Source organism: Thunnus albacares, chromosome 5 (genome assembly GCF_914725855.1).
Source record: "Thunnus albacares chromosome 5, fThuAlb1.1, whole genome shotgun sequence".
NCBI classification, from domain to species: domain Eukaryota; kingdom Metazoa; phylum Chordata; class Actinopteri; order Scombriformes; family Scombridae; genus Thunnus; species Thunnus albacares.
In genome coordinates this window covers 12,415,794-12,442,468 of record NC_058110.1, presented here as the reverse complement: position 1 = coordinate 12,442,468, position 26,675 = coordinate 12,415,794, and the positions used below count along the sequence as shown (strand labels likewise).

At 40.5% G+C, this 26,675-nt stretch overlaps 1 protein-coding gene across 2 annotated transcripts in view; it reads right to left on the bottom strand.

Annotated features, from left to right (window-relative positions):
- The window catches only part of sema3b (sema domain, immunoglobulin domain (Ig), short basic domain, secreted, (semaphorin) 3B), an 83,596-nt gene that overhangs the window by 20,982 nt on the left and 35,939 nt on the right, over nucleotides 1-26,675 (bottom strand). The window contains exons 1-4 of one of the 2 annotated variants that reach the window (XM_044351052.1): nucleotides 17,140-17,906; nucleotides 9,253-9,855; nucleotides 3,738-3,895; nucleotides 2,203-2,265 (exon numbers count right to left, since the gene is read on the bottom strand). In XM_044351052.1, the coding sequence (XP_044206987.1) occupies nucleotides 2,203-2,265; nucleotides 3,738-3,895; nucleotides 9,253-9,433 (402 nt within the window). In that variant the 5' untranslated portion in view covers nucleotides 9,434-9,855; nucleotides 17,140-17,906. Of the gene's footprint in view, nucleotides 1-2,202; nucleotides 2,266-3,737; nucleotides 3,896-9,252; nucleotides 9,856-17,139; nucleotides 17,907-26,675 lie in introns of those variants that run through there. The other variant, XM_044351051.1, reaches the window with a different exon arrangement.

The window sequence follows — 26,675 nt, the reverse complement described above, 5'->3', positions numbered from 1 at the left end:
TTTGATTGAGCGCCTGGCCAAACTAGAAGTGACGCTGCCATGTATTGAATCCCTGTGGTGTTTTCCAAGGCACCATCCCAGAGAACAAATGAGATACAGAGAGAACATGGGAAGAAGGAGAAAGGAGGACTGAGACAGAGAGCAAGGAGAGTAGGGGAGGAGAGATCCAGAGAGGGAGAGAGATGTTGACCTCTTCCTTCAGAGAAACACACTTCTCTGTAATTAGGGTCAACGGTGTGAGGTCAGCTAAGTTCTCAGTGTGTGGGTGAGTTTTCACCCAGAAAATAGAAGACTAAAGAAATGAGAGGGGAGTGTTTAACAAAGGATAAAAATAACATATCCAGGGCCAGAAAGGAGAGAAGAATGACTGACCAGGGGAAAACTCAGTTCAATGCATCATTTGTCTTCAAAATTCCACTTTTTTCTTTTATTTTCTTATCTCTTTCTCTCTCCATCGAACCTTCCTCCTCCTCCTCCTCTGGAGCAATTTTTCTAATTCTCTCCGCCACTCCCCGTCTCCACTGTTACTCTCTCTTTCAAACACACACAGAATACATACACACAGAAACCTGAGCACACACTCAGACAGTCTCCTGGTCAGGTGAAACTGGAGCCTGGAGTTTTGTATGAATGGAGCTCGTTGTCTGTCTGCTACAGCTGTGTAATCACACTGATGAAGGGTTTGTTTTACACACACAAAGAAACACACGCACACACACACACACAATGGATACATACATGAACAAATGTACACACACTGTTAAACATGTGAACATAAATACAGTATATATTAAAATTTGTGGCATGTCAGCACACACTGATGGGAAATCACTGTTTCATACACACAGTAGCGCACCTACACACACACAAACTGTATGTTAATTGTGTGTGATGTAATCCTGGGTGGTCTATAGGCTCCTGGTGGCCTCTACATGTCGGTCAGTGAAGCGGAGCCTGCTCTGCCCGGACACATTTAGACACATAATCATCACATGGAGTATTTACTCGACATATTCTTGGAAACTAAATGTTTCTCTACTGTGGATCAAAATAGAAAATCTTGATTTTTAAACCTTTTGGCAGCCAATAAAAAGACTAAGGGAAGTAGCAGGGTGGCCTTTGTTTGGAGAAACTGCCCTGTGAATATTACAGTAGGTCATGAGTTCAATCCCTGCAACATGTAGTGTATGCAGCAGCCATGTGTGCTGTCAGTCAGGTCCCTCCCTGTACTCTCATCTTGGCCGGGCCGCTCTAAATAGCCCTTCCTTGTCGCATTAAATAAGGTTTAATCATGTACTGTAACCTGATGTAACCTAACACATGTTTACATGCAGCAGGTCAATAATTAGATTTTCCCTCTAAACTCAACCTTAATTTGGAACCATGGCATGGAAAGTACTGTAGTTTAAGTGTATCAGTGATATAAGATGTTTCTGGAGTTAACTGTTCAGCTGTGAAACTGACTTATTGGAGACAGACTTTAAACATCTAGAATGTGATACTTGTTGAAAGTCTTTGTGATGCACATGTAAAAACCCTGTTTGAAACCCAACAACGTGTATACATGGTCAAGAAATCAGGTTTCTCCACCAGAAATGTAGCTGTGCCACAGTAAGTGGGTTTATCTAATTCCTTGTTGATGTTTAAGGAATTACTGCATGAAGCCAGCTGTTGCTGGTTGCTGTAAGCTGCTGTCAAAAAAGAGCAAGGTCTTCGGCTCAGTATCAAAATGAGCAGGTCACATAGGTTTTAAAACAAACACATTTTGAGGAAGTGATCTCACCACAGGGCAGATCCAAAACAGAAGAGCAGTGGGAGGGTTGCACCTTTTATTATATCTGTTTAAACGTGGTGTTTCTGTCTTGTGATGACTCCCATGACTCCAGTGGATTAAAAGGTAGCATTGTGTTGCATTGGGTAGGAGTGGACGGTTACCTCCTCCACGAGGAGCTCCTCAGAACTACGTGCAGAATGTATGATGTCTGGGGGCTGATGAGGAGTCTTTCTTATTTTTTAAAAAAGGATGTTACGTACTGTGTCATAGTTCATGCACAGGGAGTCTGTTTTAGTTGATGAAGGGTAGGGAACTGTCTTAACTTAACACATCACTTGTCATTAAGGGATGCAGATGATTTTCAGGTTCCTTAGAACTGTAGAAAATGGGGTGAGTAAGGTCAGTTGAAGTAATGTGAAGAGACTTACAGTGATATCTTTACCAGCCCAGTTACACTCCTCCCTCCAGTCGACGGGGGCTGGCCAGTAGATCTGAAACACAGCAGGCAAAGGTCAGATGATCCTGTCACTGAAATCTGAATTTATTATGTGGTTTTATTTACTGGTTTAAAGTCTGCTTGACAAACATTTTGAGAAATTATTTTCCTTTTAAAACCCTCAGAACAACAAGTGTTTGTCCCTAAATGAATAGTATGACATTTAGCAAGAGGTCTAGACAAGTAAAAGTCTTCAAATCCCTCCCCTTTAGCTTCTCCAAATTTCTGTTCAACACACTCACTTCTTTCTCTTCCTCCCTCTTTTGTCCTTTCCCATCTGCTTCTTTTTCCTGACCTCATCTTCCCCTGTCATCTTCCTCATCCTCTACCCCCCCCCCCCCCCCCCCCCCCCCTCGAAAGTAGGGGATGAGGAAGACCCCACCACATCGAAGAGCAGCTTTAGCTATGGTGAATCTGCACACCCAGGTCATAAATCAAACTCGCCCACATACGTACATAAAACCAACAGAGGCTTCACATCTAACGTACCAAACACATAATTTACTCCAAACAGCTGTGGACAGATGTTTGCAGTAGACTGCATTTTGCTTGTATAACTATGTTTTCTTTGTGTGTGTCTCTATGCTTTTAAGTGCATTCAGTGTTTTTTGGCTGAGTATATCTGTATACGTGTATTGCAATGTGTAATGTGTGCAAGTGTGTTTCTGCATCTGGCTATTTCATACAGAAGCACAAAGCTTCATTCAAAGTATGTCATTTAGATATTAATCACAATGTGTTTTTGGACAAATGGTCTCTTTTCATATCTGTGCACCTCTTTGTTTTTCTACCTTTCTCTATTAATCCCACATTTCTTTTTCTTCCCTTCTTACACATGTGAAGCTACTCACTTGATTGGTCGCATATGTGCAAGGATATGATTCAATCATTTTCAAAGAGGCATGTTGGCGAAATGTGGCCACACAGTATTTCTTTTGTCAGGCCTTTACAGGTCCACATGAAAACAAACCCTTAAAGCGTGCAAAGTCTGATGTTGATAACAACAATAATAAATTATTCTTAGGAATCAGTTAATATGGCACTAGTTATAAATATGAACCACTTCCTTATTCTCATCCTTTGCCAGTATAATCTCTAAAGTAATGAAGTCATTTTATCATAGAAACACAGTGTTGCTGATTAGAGCACACATCTGGCAGATATATGTCTTCATTATTTAATACAGTGTATTGCCATGAAAAATACAGTAATTATAATACTGCTTTGTTTTGTTGGACATTGTTTTAATGGACTGGAGTGCAACGTGGGTTTTTTTTCTAAAAAGCATGTTGAAACCTCAGCAGAGTCATTAGTATTGATCAAAAAAACCTCTCATACCTCATATTTTTTCAAGCATATTCTGTTGTGGCGCAGTAAAAGGAAAGATTCTGTGTAATAAATGTTGGTGACTTATTGTAGTTTCTACTGATTTTAGTGATCAGTTCTTTGAAAGTGGATCAGACCAACCTTGTGTTCCTGCTTAGCGATGTTGTCCAATGAGAGTGACAGCAGGAAGTTCTTAGCCCCAACGAAAAGACGGCCCCTCTCCTCATCCAATAGCAGAGCGCTGAAGCAGCAGGAACGCTCCAGCTCGAACCGCCGCACGCCATGGAACTGCTGCAACTCTGAAAACACGCTGGATTTTAGGGCATGGCACCTCTCTATCTGTTTTTTGTCATGTGTGATATACTGATGGAATCCCATAATTTAACAACATAAAACCGCTTCCGGTTATTGCATGTCGTTGGTGATTTTGTCCTCTGCAGCTTCACTCAGACCTCCACACAGCAGGATTTCTGTCTCACTGGCTGATTGATTTGAAGTGTGTTAGTCTGTATGTGTGAATTTGTGTGTGTGTGCGCATTAATGTGAGTGTGCATGTACCTTTGTGTTTGCCTTTAAATGTTTGTGTTGGTAGGTAGAGAAATGGTCCAGAAAACCCTCAATTAAATCTGAAATAACTGTGCAAGAGTCCAGCTGGGTTTTGCCAGTTTCTGACTGTTAGTCTGACCTTTTATTGAATGGTAACAAAAAATCTAAAGTATGTTCTCATGTTGGGACAAATGATCATTCTGGTTAAATGCAACATGCAAACTCTTTCAACTCATATTGCGCTGTCAACAGTTGGGCGAAATAAAAATAAATATTGTATTCATGGTCATTATCCATAGACAATGACCTAAGAAAGACTTTGTGATCAGTGTATCAATGCCAAAACAACCTCGAGACATCAGATTCTTCAGATCCAAATCAGTTCCACAGGGCTGCAACAAGTCATGAGGTTGATAAAGAAGATTACCACTTAATTTTAGTATTTATAATAATAATAATAATAATAATAATAATAATAATAATAATAATAATAATTAGTAAAACAGCATTGGTAAAAAGATGTGTCTTAAGGTTTTGTTTGAAAGTGTCAACAGACTTAGAGTCTCTTAGACCCTCAGACAGACTGTTCCAGAGTTTTGGGCAGTCTGTCACAAGAAAAACAACAGTATAGGTCTAAAATTCAGACCGGCAAAAACGACTTATGGTTATGTTTATGCCATTTAGCAGCTGTTGTAATAATGACCCGAGGAAGTGATGCTGTTCAAGTGATGTCAATAGAAGGTGACTTCCTCATCAGGAGGAGGCGGGTATGAGGGGGATGGCTATATAGTTAACATGGTGGCAAAAAGTGGCCTTTGCTGCAGGAGAAAACTGTTCTCGCCTCCTGCTTCCAACTAAGTGTTTTTCTTCACAAAAGACACCGCGAGTCACCACAGCTCAGGTGTCCAAAATGATCTTTCCCTAACCCTAATCAAGTGGTTTTCGTCCCTAAACCTAAGCTGACCTTAACCACAATGTTGTCACACCATAAAACTGGTCCCCATCCATCCTCTAGAGGGTGCAGAAAAAACTCATATAGGTCATTTTGGGAGAATAATAGACCTGTTCTGTCGTTTGGTATGAGGATTTGTTGGTTTTGGGGCGTAAATCTATGTTGTCTTTTTTAAGCAGTGGTTCAATTAAAGCAGTTTTAAAAGCTGCAGGAGAGGTGCCTGCGACTGATTAATTATTGTTAAAACTTCATCTGCTAAACTGTTAAAAACCAATTTTAAAAAAGTGGTGGGAATGGAATGGAATGGAAAGAGCACAGATAGAGGATTTTAATTCACAGACAACTTTCTTGATTGTTCCCAAGTCCACTGATGTAAAAAAACTGCATGGTGCATTTGAATTTTGGGGCGATACTTTGTGGTACATTGTCCAGCCTTTTCTGAATAATATTCATTCTGATTTTATCTTGAAAATAGGCATAAATTTCATTGCATTTAGTAACGCTCAGGTGATCAGTGTAATAGTTAGGGGCAGGGTTTATGAGACTGTCAGCAGTTGAAAATAGAGCCCTTGGATTGTTAGAATTGTATTTATAAGTTCAGAGAAATAAGATCGTCTGGCGTTTCTCATGGCTGTATTGTATTCTGCTAGGAGTTCTTTTAAGATATCATGGTGGACCTGAAGTTTAGTTTTTCTCCATCTCCGTCCAGCTTTGCAACAGCTTCTTTTGAGTTGGTTGATATTCAGTTTTCTCCATGGTGGTTTTTGTTTTTGAGGATTTTTTTGTACCTGACTGGGACAATATGGTCAATAGTTGATTGCAGTTTTGTATTTAAATTGTCCACTAGATCATCAACAGATGAAGAGAGATTTGGCAAAGACATTTTATTTATATGCAAAATAAAATGTTCTGCCATTTCAGATGGAAGATATTTTCTTTTAATAGTGTGCCTAGAATTGCATGCAGCATATGAAGAGAGACGGTGAATTCACGTAAGTAGTGATCACACAGAACCACATCGATGACTGATGAAATGTCAGCAGAGAGTAATGACAAGGTCTAAGGTATGACCACAGCTATAAGTTGGTTCATTAACATGTTGTATGAAGCTCAGATCTTCCAATAGATGTGAAAAATCAGTTGCCTTCTTGTCTGTGCCATTGTCAATGTGTAAATTAACTTCACCAATAATGATTATAGTTAGAGCTGATGATAGATGAGAGCTCAGAGACATCAGAGGGGCAATGCTTCGGCGGTCATACAGACAATAACTACAAGAATGGGTACCTGATATTTCAGTATGACAGCATGACACTCAAATAAAGTACTATTTATACTCAAATGAACTAGTACTATTTATATACCATTTCTGAACTGTGTCCTAAAGCCAGTCACATGTGAACAAGCAGAACGAAATCCTCTGACAGTAATGACACTATATTGGTTTAAATGGAAAAATTGAGTGTCCTTGCTGTTTCCCAGCTGGCAACAGAAAATTCTGGGGGAACATTGCCCAGGAAAATTCAACTTGTATTTGTAAACGTAAACTATAATAAGTGCAGTGGAAAAAAAAACATTGTTCTTGGCTTGACAAACTGAAGAAATAAAGGGACTGCATCCTCCCCTGCTGGCCTAGCTTAAACCACGAACTTAAGAAAACAAGGCCGAGGCCCTCTGAGCTTAGACATTAAAATGGCTTTATTAGTCTGCTATTGTTCTAATGCGAATTTATAACTTTAATTAAGACACTGACGCCAACAACCAGCGTCCTGCATGAGATCAGGGACTTTAGGTCTGCTGCTCCTGTTTTACATTAATGTGCTATTTGTAGAAAATGTTTTATTACTCAAGTCTACTATACTACTGCTACCGATAATAAATGTGTGCCCAGAGAAGACACATATTGCACTGAAAATGTCGCATGTTTAACATACCTATTGTCTAGTAAATGCAAATGGAATAATGTAGTCGACAACTTTTAAATATAGTATAATTGTCTTTGTGTTAGTCAAGTCTGCTGTTATGTTAGTGATGTCTCCTCTCTCAGTATGTTCACATTATTTTTCAAAACAAAAAACACAATTTTAAGGCAATCCTTGAGTTAAGTCATGGATACTTTCTCTAGTTACCCTGTGAGGCTGTAAAGCTCACACCAGAAAATGAAACTGCTAGATGGACGAAAAAGACAACTTTGGTATTCTTAGTTGTTTAAAACCACTACAAGGTCAAAAAATTAAAACAAAAATTTTAAAAAATGGCTTAATCAATAGGTTATCTTATGTCCTGTGCTCCTTTTAGGACATCTGACTCAGAGCCTGTGAGGCTGAGCTTCATATCATCTGATGTGGTTCATCTTTCATGTCATATTAGAATGATTGTAATGACAAGAATGATGAGATCTCAACTTGTAAACGGCGTTCATGTCAATATCCAAGTCGTAATTATGACTAGAAAACTCAGATTTTTCTGAAAGCTCTGATATATCTGACTTGGTGCTTCAAGTTCCTCAATTTCCAGCAAACAGGGATGAAGCCAAAATGCATCATTCAAGGTGATTAAACCGACATCCACTGGATATGGTGGTATATCGACAATGCACATTATTTTTAACCCTCATTTGACCAACTCTGTAATCATACAACCGTCTTAACTTGTCCTGTGACTTGAACACTTGCAAGTTGTAAACATGGGAATTTTCCCATCTGTCCCGTATGACATAAATGTGGCATTTGTCTGCCTCAGCTGCACGTACACTCAGCTGTTAGCTTATTAGCATGTTGACATGGTCACAGTTTAACAAGTTTACAAGCATGTTAACAACTTTTATATGCAAGCATGCTGACGTTTAACATGTTAAATGAACAATGTATGTATACTGTGTTATAGGAATTTGATTTGAATGTTGAAAAGTGGGCGAGCTAATGAATCTTAGCTCTGTGCTGCTAAAAGTTGAAGATTGATTGATGGGTGGATATCATGATATTATTGGTTAAAATTGGCTGGTTCAAGTGTATGTAAGCACATGTCCTCTTTTATTTTACAGGAAGAAAACATGATTGGATTTTGATACAAGAATACAAACAAATTGATTTTTTGGCATATATTGTTAAATAGGTTTAAAATATGACCGGGGATGTGATATAAAAGGGTTAAAAGTGCATTTTTCATTTCATCTCGACTTTAATAAATTAGGATGATAATGTGCTTACATTTATCATGATAAGTTCAAATGCTAACATGTTATGCTAGCATCACAGTCAGACATAAAGACTGACTAACTTACACTGTCATCCCTTGAGCAGCATGCTAGTCTAGCTAAAAACAGTTTTTAACATTACTTCACTATTTGGATTTGAATCACCATGTCAAGAGTTATTTTAATGTCCAGCTACTTGTACTGCTTATTTCTATTGGAACAGACATAAGAAATAACAGCAAACCCTTTCAGAATACTGAATACAGAAACAGACTGCTACTGTTTGCTGTGTTCTGCTTCCCTGCTGGCTAAATAAAATTTAAAGTTATTTCAGTGATGCATGAGATTGTCAGGATCTCTTTAAGTCCTTCATGTGTCTACTAAAACTAAAATATTCTGCCCCTGGTTTTCCATCCTGTATGCAACATCTTACCTTCAGTCTAAATTAAAGGGAGCACATATCTCAGCTGGGCAGGCGGCCTTCAGCGAGCCTCACGTCCTTGGTGAGTTAGTTCAGGCTGTAATTGCTGGCTCTCAATGATGGAACACATCCCTGGTTCATGTGGTTGTGTCGGGCATTGAGCTGCCTTCTTCTAACTTACAATACTCAAGATGAAACACAAAACCCTGCCACTGTGTGTTTAAGCTGTGCATGTGTATGCATCTGTTTGTGTATGAGTGTGGCTGTGAATCACAGTAACCACAAATTACGCCTGGCTACTGTTCAGGACTGTGTACTTTGAAAAGGATATGGCAGAAAATCACATGAAGCAGAGAAAGTGTATGTGTGGCTGAGAATGTGTACACGTACTGCACACAGAATGTATAGTATACAAAGTATACTACATTACTACATTACATGTACCGTAGGAGACAAACACACACATGTACACCCATGAGCCAAATTTGCCTTCTTTAGATAGAAATGCTGCAACTTTGCTCCCCAAAGCTTTAGTTCTTACCTTTGTACGAGAGCTTCATGCGTGGTGAGGAGGATGAAGAGGACGAAGAGGAGGAGGATGAAGTTGAAGAGGATGTGCGGGTCATGGTGCTGGAGGAAGCATGGGCGGCGGCCAGCCCCAGCAGCAACAGAGAGCTGCAGGTGACCATCATGGCCGCCATCATCATCATCATGGTCATCATCTTTGCACACTTAAAACAAACTCCCTCCTTTCAACTCTGAAATTTTGAGTCTGTGTAATGAATTTATTGTTGTTTTCAGCTGGATTTTGCCTAGTTACCAGTCCTGTTCTGGTAATGATTCAGAACTCCACCTGCCTTTGGACTGGTCTGGTTTGGGTTTAGTCCTGTTTGGCGAGTATTCAGTATGAGCTTTGCTTTGCAAACCCAAAACAGATTTTCTCTCTTGTTGTTTTAATTTAGCAGAGCTTCAATCTCTTCAAGTCTTCCTTTCGAGTTGTTAATATTCAATGTAATCTTTACAATGTTCTCCTTGGTTCTGAAGAGTTCTGTTGGCAGATCCACAGCTCCTCCCCGAGAAGGACGACAAAGTTCACCTCTCACAGCCAAGATGGGACAAAAACGTCACACATAGGCATAGATATCTAAAAATAGAGAGACAGAGAGGGAGAGGAGTTAGGAATGGACACTACTAGCTTCTGCCAGGGATGCCCCTGAACACACACACACACAAACACACACAAACACTGGCATCTAAGGTATATTTAGTCAGAGCCAGATTTATGCCCCTGCCAGGCTGTGTTAATGCCAGCCTCCATTATGGACACAACATTATATCTCTTCATATTACAGCAAGACTCAAGGACATAATCCAAAACACACTTTCACACACACAGACTGACCATGATAATGAAGACTGCATGTGTGTGTGATAGAGATAGAGATATGCTTTGCCCACTGCCAAGCCAAGCGCAATCTCTCCATGTCCGTGTCTGTGGCATTGCCAACTCAGACTGGCTTCTCTCTCTCACTCTCTTTCTTGCTGACACTCTCTCGCTCTCTTCACACAGACAGACGGTGTCACCAGATGAGATCTCTTCATCGCTGAAGCCTAATGAGCTGACAGTGACATGGATGGATGTATGAATGGATGAGTGTATCGGTGCTTCTCAGAAAGTCACTTGTGAGTGATTTCAGCCACACAAAGCGAAAAACTGTTGGTTTTTGTAATGAGATTTGGTGTCTATATTAAATTTCACAGTAAGGAGATACAGGATGTGACAAGTTTTCTAAAGCTTCAAAATGTTGTTATTTATAATCTGGTTTGGCTTATTGTATTGTAAGTATAAGAGGGCTTGCTGTCAATGGAGCGTGTTAAGGGAGTAAAGAAGTTATTTGAGAATTGGAATTGAACTTAAAGGTGACAGTTTAGTTATTGGTTCGGAAAAATCCCCAATAAGTTGGTGCCTCAGTTGTAAGTGTGTTGTTGTAAACTGCAACTCGCCATGGCAGGAGCCCGAATGAGGTCAATGGTTTGTCAGCCTATATGTATGTGAATATTGTGTTGAAAAAAGTCTGCACGGGACATGGATGTATGCACACACACACCTCTTTCAGGACTTTGGACTCTGCAGTCAGTCATAACAATAAAGTCTTTCAGTAGAAACAGTCTCCTTTATTATATTACACCTCACTGTGGGTATTCGGTCAGTAACAGGCAACGGCCTGCTTTTCCCCCTTTTCACTTTGTTTCTTCTCCCTCTCCTCACAGTGACCTCTATCATTCTGCTTCTGTGCCTTTCCATAAATACCTTTCTAGTGTCTTGGAACGAAACCAGCTGCCTGGCCAACGTGGGGCTAACTCTGCTCTCTACTGCAAACTCACTCTGTCAGTAAGTGGGGCAATATATGGCATAAAATAACACCAATTATCTTTCTTTATATGGCACTTTTCAAATAAGAAGCTTCAAAATGCTTAAGGAAATCCAAATGGAAAAAATTGGCCCAGCAGAAGCCTAAATTTGGGACACTTGCACTGTCCCAAAGTTAGCCAAAGCATTGATAACTGGAGCTGATTCTAAGCCCAAATTTGCCTTAGTCTGCACCCCTAAAACTTATCCAAATCTTGCCACCACATACAGTATGGGCTGGACCCAATTTGCATTGAGACCTGTAGTGACAGAACAAAGCTCAGTGCACCAGGAATTTTACGAGAAACAGAGAAGAGCTTCCCTCAAGATTTTTATGTTTAGCAGTGACATTTAAAAAATAATTCAATGAAAAATGCCTCTTGGATCTGACAACGATGTGACACAAAACAAGTGCTTGTGATATAAAGGTAAGCAATCAATATCCACAAAAAAGGGAATGGATTTATACCTTTTGTCAAGGTGCAAAAGTTAAAAAGCCTTTGTTAGCTACAGGTTAAAAACAACACTAACGTGTAACGACTGCATGCTGGTCTTGCAGTGTCAAACTATCACATAAACAAATGGGTAACCTAGATGTTGCTGTGTAATTGTACCTTTACAAAGTGCTGTGCCTTAACTTTTTGGAGGAATTGATTTTCCTTCTTTGTGGACATTGAGTAACATTTTTTTATTTTGAGTATGCACAGTGGTAGAAAATTATTTCTGTACAGTATATCTTGACTTACATTGGTGAATGGAGAGTGAGAGTATGATGGACTCTTCTGAAAAAATCATCTCATTCTTTTTTAAGCCAGAAACATTTTTATATGAATTCCTCAATTTCTGGCGGAAGCACTGCTGAAAGCTCCAGCTATCACTCTTAAGCACAGTAGGCACACATATGCATACCGAAACACACAAAGAGGAGAATATACACACAAACTCTATACACACACAGACCCGTCCTGGCTGTTGGCACAGAATTTTATGAATAATAGACCTATTGAGGCGTGGAGACAGGAGAGCTCTCATAAGCTCACAGCTCCCTGGCCACAACACAACAGGATAGGAACATGAACTCCCATATACCCTGCAGTATGTAAACACACACACACTTGTGAATGGACAAAAGTGCACATGCAAGCCATGAACAGCACACAACCTGCCATCCTCTGCCACATCTCACTGTTTCAGAAGCGCACAAAGAGGTGTTGTAAAGTGTGAATCGTCTGGGATATTTTTATAGCACCGGGTCTGCTAACCTCTGGTGTGAAGCAGAAAACATCAGATTTCTCCTCGTCAATCAAGGGAGTGATGATGTGTGCAAAATGCAGTAATAAAACGTGCGTTTGTGTGTGCAGCAGAAAGAAACAGGGTGAGTCGGCCTGTGTGTGTGTGTGTGCTCAAGGTTCTGCAATGAGCTGCAAAGATGCTGCAGTATTTCAAGGAGAAGGACGTCAGCACTCTCGTCAGCTCCTTGACTCACAAACAGAAACAAACTCACACACACATTTCACGTCACAGTCCCTGGGAATGTCAGGGGCACCAGCAAAGCCCTTACACTCCTGTCGGCTGCTATAAAAGGAGGTCCCATTGTTCCTATGAGTCTCCCCGAGCTGTGTGTGTGTGTGTATGTGTGTCTGTGTGTGTGTGTGTATCTTCAAAATCTGCCATCATGAGTTGAAGAGAGCATCATTGTTCCTCGCACATCCTCATCTCATCCCAGAGCCCTGAGTGGAGACACACACATACACACACTCACACATTTATAAGTATGCGTGCAGGAGCATATGTACTCATCTACAAACTCCCGCTTCTCAGCACTTAGATCAGCAAACACACAAACGTGCACACACACACACACACACATACACACACACACACACACTCACAAATACACAAACTCCATAATGCTCCATAATGCATCTTAATAAAAAAGCCACTGGGCCCGCTGACACTTGCATTCAGTTCAGCTTCAATAGACACGGAGCAGCGGCATGCCAAGAGGGAGTGGATTAAAAATAAAGAGTGAAACAGAGAGAGATTCTTTAGAGGGGGGGGGGGGGGGGGGGGGGGGGGGGGGGGCAAGCCGTCCTGTCAAAAACCAGCCTAAATAAAGACAGGCAGACAAAGCGGGCCGCCTCCAGGGTGAGACAGGCTTTTTCAGAGTGAGGTTAGAGTGCAACCCTACAGTATAGCATACAATAATGAATGAATGGATATCAGCAGTTTAACCTGTAGCCCTCCACTACCACAAGTTTGACAAGAGAGAGAGAGGAGAGGAGAAGGAGGCATGATGGGAAGGCAAGGAGGGATAAGAACGACAGGAAGGAAGCAAGAAAGGTAAAATGGTTAGATTGAGCAACATGAGAGAAGACGGTAGTAAGAGAGTGGTAATGAGGAGAGGAGAGGAAGGAAAAGAAATAACGAGTTGTAGTGAAAAAACAAAAGGTGGAAAAAGTAGATAGAGATGGAGAAAGTAAATGTGACTTTAGGAGTGAATGGAGCAGAAAGAAAACGTGAATGAAGCGGGGGAAGAGGATTATTAGAAGTCTGAGAAGAAGGAGGAAGAGGTAGGGAGAAGAGAGTGAATGGGAAGGGAGGGAAAGAGATGATGGAGGGAGAGTAAGAAAAGGGGTTGAAACAGTTAGCAGAGGTAGGAAGAGGAGGAGGAAAGAATGGAGGGACAGAAGGATATATAGACATTACACCAAGCCCACTTCAGCCTGCCTGCGTGCATACAGTCCCACGGAAAAAGAGAATGCAATGGAGGAAGGGAGGGAGGGATGGAGAAGAAAATGAGCAAGGCAAGAGGTGACAGAGAGAAAGGAGCCAATTGTTTCGCCTGCAGGAAGAAAAGAGTTTCCCTGGCCTGTGACCAACAAGTCTAAGCCTCCCTGCGACGGAGAAATGAAAGGAAGGAGGGATGGATGGAGGGATAAAGAGGAAGAATGAGGTGGAAAGGGTGAGAAAGAGGGAGGGAGGGGCTCTCGGTTTTACAGAGGAAAATGACTGAAACAGCAGGACTGGTGGCTTTCTGATATAGGAGGGTGGGGGTGGAGTGTGGGGGGGGGGACGAGGGGGGTGGAAGGTTGAGCGAATGAGAATTTGAGAAGCAAGAACAGGAAAAACCAATCTATCATAAAGTACCTCAGGCAAAGAAATAGTTTTTTTTTTGCCTACTTGATCTGATTTTTAGGGCTACTTTTGAAGTTTTACAATATATTTGTATTAATAATTAATAAAATAAATATATTAAAAAATATATTAGTCAAGAAAAAAAGTGGTAGAATGGGGTGAAAAGAGGAGAGGAAGGTAAGGAGATGAAGAGGGGCTCCTGTAGGAGAAACATGGAGAGAGAGAAATGATGAAAAAAGGGGAGGATGGGTGCTGAAGGTGAGCCAAGTTGGACCAAGCAGAGAGACAAGAGAGACGGGGGGGGGAGGCGAGGTCGGTAGTTCAGTCAACTACTAGAGTGAAAGCAATAACGTTTACTATAAATGGTATTAAATGTCTAGATCCATATAACCAGATAAGAAACAGTTGCGTTATTACATTCTTGTAGGTCTGTGTCATTATGATGTCAATAAAACACATCTGAAATACATTGGCATTGCATTAGAACACGTTTCATGCCATAAATGTTTTCATTCTGGTAATTTACTGCTTTCTGAATTAGGTTCATGGCCTACTTTGGTATAAATCTGATATGTGTAACATAAAAAGTGCTCATAAAGTACATCAGAAAGCAAAACGTTGTGTGTGCTCTCAGTATGTATTCATTACATTGTGGAGACTAATCTACCATCTGAAGACAGGTTTGATCCCCACAATGTTAACCATTATATTAAGACCTGGTTTTAGGGTTGATTTAAAGAAAGGGTTGGTGTCTGGCATGTAGGTTAAGGTTGGGTAAAACCTCCAGGGACTGAATATAAGTCAGTGTCTTCACAAGTATATTAGTACAAGTTTGTTTGTGTGTGTGCAGCGAGCATGTAAAAAGTTGGATCTCTCGACTGGAATATATAAAGAACATCTTTCTGCAGTTGCACCATTTAAAATGTTTTGATTCAGCTTTTATAAAAATCTGTTGGTCTGATTGCTTCATTTACAAAAAAAAAAAGGAGAAAGCCTTAAATGTGCAGAGAGAAGTAAGTGAGGTATAGCAGGTGATTCAGGGGAGCGTGGCTGCACATCAACACACTACAGGGTTTTCACAAACAATGTCTAGAGGGAGCAGCAGCAATGAGCAGACGTGCAGCAGGCATGTAAAGAGCGGGGACTTGTAGAGTGCAATGACTACAGCTGTGACATTGTTATTGGTTTGAATCATGAGATCATTTCTCTTTTTCCGAGCGGAGAGCTGCTGAGCAGTGCCTCATTTCCCTTGAAAACTAGAAAAAAGAAACAAACGTTGATAAAGACAGACCACCAATGGAGAGAGAGGACTCCTTCCAAAATAGAAGAAAGGTCAATGCTCACTCTGTTTTGTGTTACTTATTACTTATCACTACTTATTTCGACATAAATATGATTATTTAATTTGAGAGTAAGAGGTAAAAATGACTCTAGGTATTTATTGAAGTGATTTTCTCCTTATTCTCTTAAAGGTTTTTTAAAGACAAGTGGAATCTTATTTTCTCTCTTTTCTCAGTCATATGAAAGTCACATCTGGTTAAGAAAATCTCCATCAACAATGTAATGCAGCTTAAAGGTACAGTGTTTTCAGCAGAGGGTCTTGGGACAAAGTTAGTTATAGAAGTAAATGAGAGTTTTGCGCACACACATCAAGCAAAGTAAAGCCGCTACAAGCCAAAAGTGACTACCGGTCTTTATGGGATTTAATCAGAAAGACAAAGTGAGAGAAAGAAAGCGAGACGATCCGGGGCAAAGAGCCGGTTGCTCTGAAAGAGACGGAGTGAATGAAGGAGCCGGGGAGGCTACAGCGCTCTGCTGGTCGCTGGTAACGAGCCATCTGGCCCAGTATCATGAGTGGAAAGTTTCCCAGCCTGCAAATCTATGACTAGCATTTGTTCAAAAATTATTCGCACTAGTCAAAGTTTGAATGGGAGAAATTAAGAAGTGTTAAAACTGGAGTCAACAAAATCTATTTACTGGTGTCCAGAGGTTGTGTACCCTGCCAAGTTTGAGCCGATACAAGTCTTACACTCATGATGATAGATATCTGTTTAATCTTTTTCATCAGTTCAGGCTGCACAGCTTGAGTGGGGAGTGGTGACTGGACTAATGTTATTGTGGATAATATGAAATATTACAAGGGAGACATATATCAAAATGGTATTGGAGAATTGCCTTGCTGTGGTCATAAGGACGATTAAACCTCTTGTCGGTTGTAAAAAGCTGAAAAAAAGAGGAACAATGAAGGAGCCACTAAGGCGAGGGCAGCCTGCTGTTAGCTGGTGGCCGGCCATTTGGCTGTGCTAAACCCAGAAGCAGCAGTAAGTCAGGACCTTACAGAGCTACCTCTGGTCTCCTGACTGGAGCCACTCCAAACAGCTCTCTGAGGGAAGACAACTCACTCTACTCTCCTAAATGAAACAACAGAGCAGATTTCAAGCCAGTTCTTCTGAGGCGGCGGCGGCCCCCATGTCATCAGCGTGACTTGTAAAAAGATATTTGGGTTTGTAATAGCTCAGGAATAGCCACTGCTGCATGAGATCACGTCACAAACACAGCAGGCTTATTAAAACATCAACTTAATGGTTTTTAATCATCATTTCTTATTTGTACATGTGCCAGCTGAAGTTACTTTGTGACTGAATGTTTCAGATTTATCTTCAGCCAGATCTGATTTTTTGGAATACACAGTGACACCACAAAAATGATTAAAGTATAATATTGTCAGGTATAGTTTGCACCCAAAATAGTAATACTACAAAAGAATCTGTGGCACATGATTATTTTGAGTTTAACTTGACATGATAGATGAAAATACTTGAGGGACGAGAGCAGTGACCCTAAATGCTCCTGACTGGACCACAGTCAAAATGAACTCACCTGTCCATCCGTTACCAGGGGAACCAAATTCCAAAAGAGTTCAGCACATTCCGGACCGGGATCAACGTCCACCTGAGCCCGACATGCCTCTGACAGCACTGACCGTTTCCATAGTTACAGTACTGCTTTTAACCTCTCATAGTCTTTCCATTGCAATAAAAAAAGATAACAAATATATTATATACCCAGAGTGCTGTATACACACCTACACACACTCACTGAGTTCTTGTTATGTGCTTCCAGCTTGAGCATGTCTGAATTAAATGTGAATGTACAGAAAAAGTTCCTCTGGAATCAGGTGGAAACAACTGATGCTGTATTTAAAACTTTGACAGTCCATAAATTTTTAGGAAAAATGAAATGATGTGTGAGGCAGGTAGAAATTCTTGTAAAAATTATTCTCAGTAAGTTGTTTTAAAAAAATTCCAGTGATAGGAATGGTGCCTGGAGGGCAGAAACAGAGCAGCGGCAAAGTCCCACTTTGGTGCGAAGTCCAGTGAGTCTTAAAAAAACTCCAAAAAAGCAGCTGGTGCGCGAGTTGAAAAGCAGCGCAGTGAGATCTGAGTATTCCCCAGTCTGCAGTCAGCTCCACTGATGAACGGCTGCACTCCAGCTCCACTTAGAAAAACACACAACCTTATGCACACACACATAAAAACTCTTCTTAACACACACGTGCGAGGAGTTCACACACACACACACACGCACGCACGCACGCACATACACACACACACACTCACACAGAGTTTTCACAGGAGCTGAGCACAGTAGAAGTGCTCAGAGGGAGAGCAGGCAGGAATAATGGACTTAATTCAAGAGGGGAGAGAGAGAAAGAGAGAGAGAGAGGGAGAGGGAGGGATTGCAGAGAGGAGGGAAAGGTGGGATGTAAGAGGAGGGGAGTGGAAAGGGGCAGGGACATGCACTGTGTTGTTTACAGTGCATGTGAGTGCGTCTATTGGTACCTGGATGAAACTGTTTTCTTTACAGTCTACGGTTGTGATCAGTGACTTTAATTAACTTCTATGCAGAGCATTAAAACTCAATACAGCAGCAGAGACTTGGACTCAGGTCAGTCTTAAAGCCCCCTATACTTAACTCCTGGCACATCTTTCAGAATTAAAGCTCCCTATACTTAAACGCACAATATGTAATTTTCTGCCGCAAGAGGTCTCTCAATCAAAACATGACAAAAGACGGAGTTTGATGACGTTGTGAAGTAGCGTGGGATCATGGGAGTTGTTGTATTCATTTTTTAAAAACCACCATTGCCGTCATTGCAGTCAGTTTCTCCTGGTTAGGATTCCTTCAGTGTTCATCATTCAGGAGGTTTTTACCAGGAGCCAAATTATCCACAGAGGTCTCTCTCAAAAGCAAATGGGCACACTGGTTAAAACCAGTAAAAACAGTTAATAAAGCAGTTTCACGTTAAAAATCAGTGTTTCTCCGACGCCGTTCAGCGGACACAGGACGTCCAGAGGGGCTGCCAGCTGAGCTGCTGATAACTTAATCTCCAGACATCCAATTACTAAAATCCTTCATCTTGTTAAAAGATATAATTAAACTACCAAGATCTAAAAAGTGTATTGAAAAAATGTGGCTTAAAACTGGATAAAAAGTCAATTTATAACAATTTCTGGCAGACAACCACAACGCTGATGCATGCGCAAAGGGGCTATGACGTCATAGACAGCTGACCAAACCTTGATTAAAATGATGGATTTCTCTGAGTTTTAACATTGTTGGAAACATTTAGGATAACGTTAAGTACACAACTCAACAGTAGACAGTAGTTTTTAGACATTTTAATGCAGAAAAGTTACATATTATACCTTTAAATCCTTCGTGCAATATCCAATATTCATGACGATGCATATGCCTGCTGGCGTCAGGAAGCACGCCTTATATTGCAAACTTCCTTTGATTTACATGAAATTTAAAATGTGTGGTCTACATTTGATATGCAGCAATATAATGTACATTTAGTGGGTGTTCTCTAGCACCACATTATGGACACAGGAAGTGATACAGTAGTTATCTCCTACATGTCCAATATTCATGGAAATGTATATCTGTGTCAGTTGCCCTCTGGTAAATGTACTGCTGCGTGTCAACCGACCTCCAGTTGCAATACCACAGCTTCCGCTCCCTCTGATGTGTGTGTGGTGTGAGGGCCCATTCATTATTATTATCATTATTATTATTATTATTATGTCAACAAAAAGAGGCTTGAGAACATTTAACTGCTGTCAGACCTGACTTGGACTTGCCTCATAAGACTTAAAACAGCTCTGGAAGAGAGTATATTCATGTATTTAGAAAACAGCTTTGGATAAAGATCACTACAGACTCAAGGAGGAGGTGGTGGGAGAGCGAAAGATTTCCAGATACTAGAAAATGACTCTATGCTGGTGCGGACGGTTTGTAGGCTGATAAGCTACTGTACATACAGTAAGAGGGTAATTGGCATACATTTGTAGTATATGAGGGGTTTACATCATCCTGCACGTATCAAAGTTGAAGCTATTCACGACAGCCGGGCTATGAACATAAATATATGAAAACATACATGAGGGGAGAAAGGTTTAAGAAATGTTTAAAAGTGATATGAAGACATCAAAAATGTCTTTTCCTATTTTGTTTAATAGCAGATTCTGAAAGAAGTGCCAGGGTGAAGATCTTAAAGTTAAGCGACTTTCTACCTTATAGAATAGATATTTACTGTAGTTTGTATTTTCTTTATTTTTTTCTGCAGAGAACATTTGCTGTGGTTAGCTTCAGCACAGTCAGCCACACTGTATTCCTTTGATGACAAAGTTTCACGAGGGAAAAAAAGTATGAAAGCATCCATTCAACTTATCAAACAATTCCTGCAGCATAATCCTTTCGTCTACAGTCTACTGATAGACTCAATGTGTTCCAGACACCAGGACTGGGTTGGGTATAATACTGAAATTACCACCGTGCTTGAAGCTCAACTTTACACTCAAATGATCTCAAATAAACAAGCTCAAAAACTTCAAGCTCAAATCCTCGGTTTGTGTACACTGCTTTTCCTGCCCCATCATCAGAGAAAGGACCAGAACCCAGAGCTTTAATTGACAAAATGCCAAAATATGAATATTTAATACCAACATTGCGTACAATGCATTCAAAAAATGTTAAAATAACAAAGTTTTATTGTGTGGCCAACATCTTAGTGTCAGTGTTACACTCACAATTAGACTGTGTGTGTGTGTCCATGGTTTCCCCAGTTGTCCCACTCCTTTAGTCTTCATTCCTCTGGCAGATGCAGTGCTGCGCCTGGCAACCCTGACATTCACACCCACACGAAACCCGCTCACACCAGGGTACGGTCCCCATACAGAGAGGTCATAGGTCTCACATTAGGGTGTTCACTGCAATGTGTGTGTGTGTGTGTGTGTGTGTGTGTGTGTTGTCTACAGGTTTGGCTGCATTTTGAACACACAATACACACTTGCCCTCAGTGTCTAAAACACTTTCATGCATATATGGGCATGTATACAATTAAAGCTATTGGTGTAAGTGAGTGTGTGTGTGTGTGTGTGTGTGTGTGTGTGTGCATGTGTGTGTATGCCGTATGCTATTGTTTTCAGCTGACTGCCCACCCCCTGCTGACCTGTCTGTCATAAACCAGTCTGATGTCTCTACAGGCTGCAGAGAGAGCCCTGTGATCCTGACAAAGGCTTTTGTTTCAGCTAAAGCCTCTGTGCTATTGAAACAGATGAGAGCTCACTTTCCTAATAGCATCTTAGTGAATCTTTGTTTTATTGCGAGTCAATGAACCGAAATGATCTTTAGATTAGTGTGGGACCATAATCAGGCTGCCGTGTCCCATATGGAAATCTCCCCCTGTGGTCTTATGGTTTACTTTTTATTCAGTTCAGGTATTCCAAAACATATAGATAAAATATAAAGGAGAAAAGGGTAAAACAGATGTTTATTTTTATTATATTTTCCAACATATGTCAGCTTCATTGTGCTCCCTTATTCAACAGCAGACAATACATTAAAATGAAAGTCATTTCACCATGTTGAGGTTAAATTATGCGTGAACAGCTCTGCAGAATGTTTTCATGAAAATAAAAGCTCTTGACACTTGAATACAGGCTGAATCACAGTTTCCATTTAATGGTTTGCTGTGTTTTGTACAGTGTTTTGTATAATATCAATGTAGAGGGGAGTGTCAGTCTGTAACTCTTGGCCCAGTAGGGTTTGGACTTTGACTTTATCCTGCAGATTAGCTTATGACATGCAGTACATGCCAGTTTTATATTTACCTCACATTGTAAAATATGAATACAATAACATACTGTAGAATTCCTAACCCGAAACACCGAATAACAGACAGTTTTGGTTTCATAAAGCATAAGTGTGTCGACTGAATTGGGTTGCTTCCCATGGTGAGAACTTTCATAAACTGATTGGGATACTATTGTTTTTTGTCACATGCTTTACGTTGTGTAATCAGAGGAGCAGGAATGTAGCCCACATGACAGCGCTAATTACTGTAAGACTTATTTAGGCAATGCTGCTTATGAGTACTTGCAGAATGTGCACTTTTACCTATGATGTCAGTCATGTAGTTTCTCATGAGTAGTTTTGAACTTTTTACTCAACATTGATTAATTACGGGAGTATACACTATGTTCTTTAGGTGGATAAAGATTTTTTAAAAATCCAAAATGCAGTTTGCTCGACCTGACTTTAGAAAATGTCCAAAAACCTAAAAATGAACCAAGTGAATACTTGATGAGACGAACTTGTTGCTTTTTAAAAATAGACATGGAACCAAAGACTGTTGGTCTTGTAAGATGATTAACTTAATTATGTACTGCCTCTGTGTTATATAACGCTCAATATGCATAATTCACAACGTCATACACCAGCACCATCAAAGCCACACACACACTCTGGATTACGTCAGTCCTTCAAAAACATTGTTTACTTCATTACATAATGCTGCTAAAGAACTTAATACATATTCCAGAGGATACATGAAAAATCTTCCAGGAAAACTATTATAATCCAATCAGCAGCTACAGTAACACTAACCTGAGTGTAGCTGCACAATAGCAGTTGTCGAACAGCTCGGCTACCTTCTACTTCTTGTGCTAAAGTGGAAGTTTGTATAAGGTTGCTTAAGACCAAACCCCAGAATAAGCCTTTCAGCCATTTAGAATTAGGAATGCCAACTATGAGAGTATATTATACTAATATTAATGTAGCGATGAATCATTGGTGAAGGCAACCTTAAACAAAACACTCAGAATAAAAGCAAAATACAAGTGCCTCAGTGTTGGAAAGCCATGCTTCATTGAGGTTAATTATACCATATTGACTTTAAAAACTGCACCTATTAACACAAGTGCTGTGGAAGCAATGTGTTATTGTTGGAAGAGAATCTCTGAGCAAAAATATTGAATCCAAGTGGTAATTTCAACATCACAAGATACGTCCTGGTATGTGACTGTGAAGGTCTCTCGCCTGCAGCTTGATTTTCCACTGTATGGCGTAGGAGCACACACTGTCGCTGTGTTCACTTTTAGAAGCAGTGACTGTGTGGCTGTCACTTGATTGACCGCTATTGAAAACTTTTCACCATGGATGAGGACATAGTTGAAGAAGGTATCATACTTTTTGGCGTCTAGCGTGTCACACTGCTCCCTCCTTTCTTGGCCAAACTGACTTTTTGAGAAACACACTGAGGTATGATGCAAGCATCCATGTTTCCATCGCATTTAGTCATGGTTGTTTCAGTACTGTATAGTGTAAAATCTCCTCGATTTAACTGGATAACTGAGATGAATCTACACTGGCACATTACATTGTTGCTCCACCCCGGCGAGGAATGGTTTCAGAATGCTGCAGGACACATGCAGAGGTCGGATCTTTCAAAAGCATGGGAGGAACGATGGTTTCAAATAGCATGTACTTACAGCAGGCCAACCCTAATAGTAAAATTTCTGTGATGTTGCGGTACTGTGACACCTGCCAACATTACAAGTGTTGCATTATAAACATTTGCTCGACAGATGTACAAATATCTGGGCCTAGATGCCGTGCATGTAAAATTAGCAGCATGAAATACCACGTTCACTGTGTGCTGTGTGGGCTCTGTGGGTGTCACACTGACCCAACATAAAACAAATACCAGCATTAAGTGGATCATTAGCATCACTACAACAGTGGAGCCTACTCTGTCAGCTGTAACCCCACATTTATCTCATCTGGTGTTTGTATGTATGTGTTTGTGCAGTGAATGTGTCCTTTAATAGCAACCACAGAAGTGTGTCAGGAGTTGAACACACGTGAATGATGAAGTTGGGTAAAACAAAAAGTAATTTTGGTGTTTTTGGGGGACTTATGGTGAAGCAGTTTGCATGGCAGCAATGATGTGATGCTGCGTCTACAAGGCCAGAAATAAAACATTATTCTTTTTTAATATAATCTGTTTCTATCAGCCTTAAACTGATCCTCTGTTTGCCAATATGCTAACTCTTCCATTTATTTCCCTTAATTTCTGTTATTTCATTTCATTTTTTTATATGTGTTACTTCAAATTAAAGAACAGCTGAATCAAAATGTGTTCATGGAGGCAGAGAGAGGAAAAAATGAAAAAGATGAAAAGAGTGAATGAAAGAAATGAAGGAGACATAAAAATAAGTGATAAAAGGCAGAAAGGATGAGAAAAGAATAAAAAGTTTTGTCTCTATTCAAGCTCAGCTAGCTATCCATATCCAGCTGTACTATATGTGTCCTGAGGGGTAGTCCATGACACGGTCCCCTGACCTCTTGACACCACGAGGATTATAGGGGCCCTGGTGGAGAGTGGCAGCAACGGAAAAGAGAGAGAGAGAGAGTTACAGTTAGTAGAGGGAGAGAGGGGTCTTGCTTGGGAACCCTTAGGGCACAGAAACCTGTAATCCTCCCTGTTTCACTTTGATGTGATCACACCCAACTGAAAGGATGGAGGCTGAAGGGGGGGCGGGGGTTGTTGGTGTGTCAGGAGGGCAGTATGGGTGGGTGGGTGGGTAGAGGGTGACTGACCGTGGTGCCAGGAGGCTCAGAGGTGGGACACACACTCTCACACACTCTCACAGGCAAGGCAGTCACACACCATCTGGCTCCGGGGGTCACCGGGTGGATAAGACCACCTTCAAACATAAGCAAGGTTTTAGTGACACATTTTCACACACACACATACACACACACCTCCGAGCAGGTTCTTAAGGTCAGTGAGTGGATTACAGCACCTTGCATGACCACAGCGTTGTCTCTTTCACACTCACGCAAACACACACACACACACACACACACACACACACACTTGGAATAAGCAGTATTTCTCAGTGGAATGCACATTGCTGCGCTAGTTCCCACCACTATTAAATCGGCTAATGAAGGTGTGGTTCTAGATGTTAGCAAAAAGCAAAAACAAAAAAAAATGTATGATGTCTAAAAAGAAGGAAGGACTATATCAACTAAATTGTAGCCTAGATTTGTCATCATATATTTATTGATAAATACAGTGTTTTACTTAATGTGTTATGTGAGAGGATGTCCCCATTGTACTGATTTTTGAACTTTTTTTATAATGTAGCTAAAAGTCTTATAAAAAAATCACTACACTGACAAAATCAAACAATCACTCTCATTTCATTATTATTTTTTATCACATACAGGCTACAGTTAGAATATGCAGGCACATGCTGGTTTCAAGCCAGATGTACTGCCCTGTAATTCTGAGCTTCACTTTAATCAAACCTGAGCTGTTGCTGCTGCTATTGCTGAGAGAATTCAGCACAGATCACAGTGACAGTGGATGAAAGACACAAAACTGGGAAATCACCTCTTAAAAGACAGAAGCTTTAAACCTCAGACTTAACACACGTAGCACACTCAAATTTACAGTTTTTAAAGGCCCACACATGGATCAGTCCCTGCACAGCTGTGCATATCCAGGTACAGACAGTACGCACAAAGTCTACACGCAAGCCACTAAATTACATACTGTGTAATGTAGCATCACTTAGAAAGTGCACAATTATCAAATTATCCAGCATATCAAGCATCTTTGGAACAACTACAACTGCTTGACTTCAGCAGGTACATCGGCTAGTTTTGCAGTTACGCTGCTAGAGGCTGGCTATACCAGGCCAATATTTTACCTAAAAATATGACTATATATGTATTTCCTCTTCCTGAGATCCTTTAGTGTCTCAAATGTTGCTGATGTGCATCTTTGTACACATACACTGATTTTTTTCTAATAGAGCAAGTGAAAATTCTAATGGACCACTATGGTGAAAAACATCAGTGAATGTTCATTTGAGCACCCATTTCCATTGTTAAACATAATTATAAATGGAAGATAGTTGTTATAATGTGGGCTAAAGCATCTCAGTAGGCTATTAATAATAATAATAATAATAATAAACTTTATTTATATAGCACTTTTCTTAACAATGTTACAAAGTGCTTTACAAAAGGAAAATGAAAACAGACAAAGCAGATAAAAGTAGAGACAAAAAAATGAATAAGATCAGATAATTAAAAAAAACGTATATCAGACATTTCCAAAAGCTTTTACAAAGAGAAATGTTTTAAGAAGAGATTTTAAAGAGGTTAACAAGTCAGTATGTCTGAGTTCAGCAGGCAGAGAGTTCCATAGTGTGGGACCTCTAATTGCAAAAGCTCGATCACTCTTAGTCACCAACCGTGACCTGGGAGTAACCAGCAGGGCTCCATCCACAGATCTTAATGGCCAACTGGGAACATACCAGGTCAATAGAGCAGAGATGTATTTAGGTACAAGGCCGTTAAAGGCAGTTGTTGAAGGACACAAGGAACATCAGTCATCAGCTCCTCCACCTGCTACGATGTTCATGTTCAGACTCATTTTCATGGATGAGACTAATTCTGTACTGAATAAAAAAAAAAGACTTGGTGCAGTGGATTAATCAATCTGAAATGTGTGATATTAACTTACTGACATTTTCTTATTCTCATGATTTTAAAGACAAAATCTCAAAATCCAAACTGTCATTAAAATGTTTGGATTTGGAAACAGTTGGGTTGGGAAAGACATTTTTGCTGAAAAGCAGGCAGATAGGGCCCAGGGGGGCATGTGATGACACACACGCACGCACACACACACACACACACACACACACACACACACACACACACACCACACACTGTGGTGCCACTGTGCTGCCTCATTAAGGCCTGAGACGTGATAGCAGTGAGCAGACCCAACCAAATGATTCCTGATCCTGATGGGCACTGATCCAACCAGACAGGCTGCACTCAGCGCCATCGCGGATTAATAACACGCATACACACAGACACACACACATGTTGAAGTACACACTTCCCAAGGGGTTGGTGAGACACTAGAATGTGCAGTTATTATCGTGTGAGTGTGCACATACAACCCCAGGGGATATCTGAGACAAGCTCAGCAGATTTCACAAGAACATTCGTGGTCCTGACACACACAGATGATTCTACTT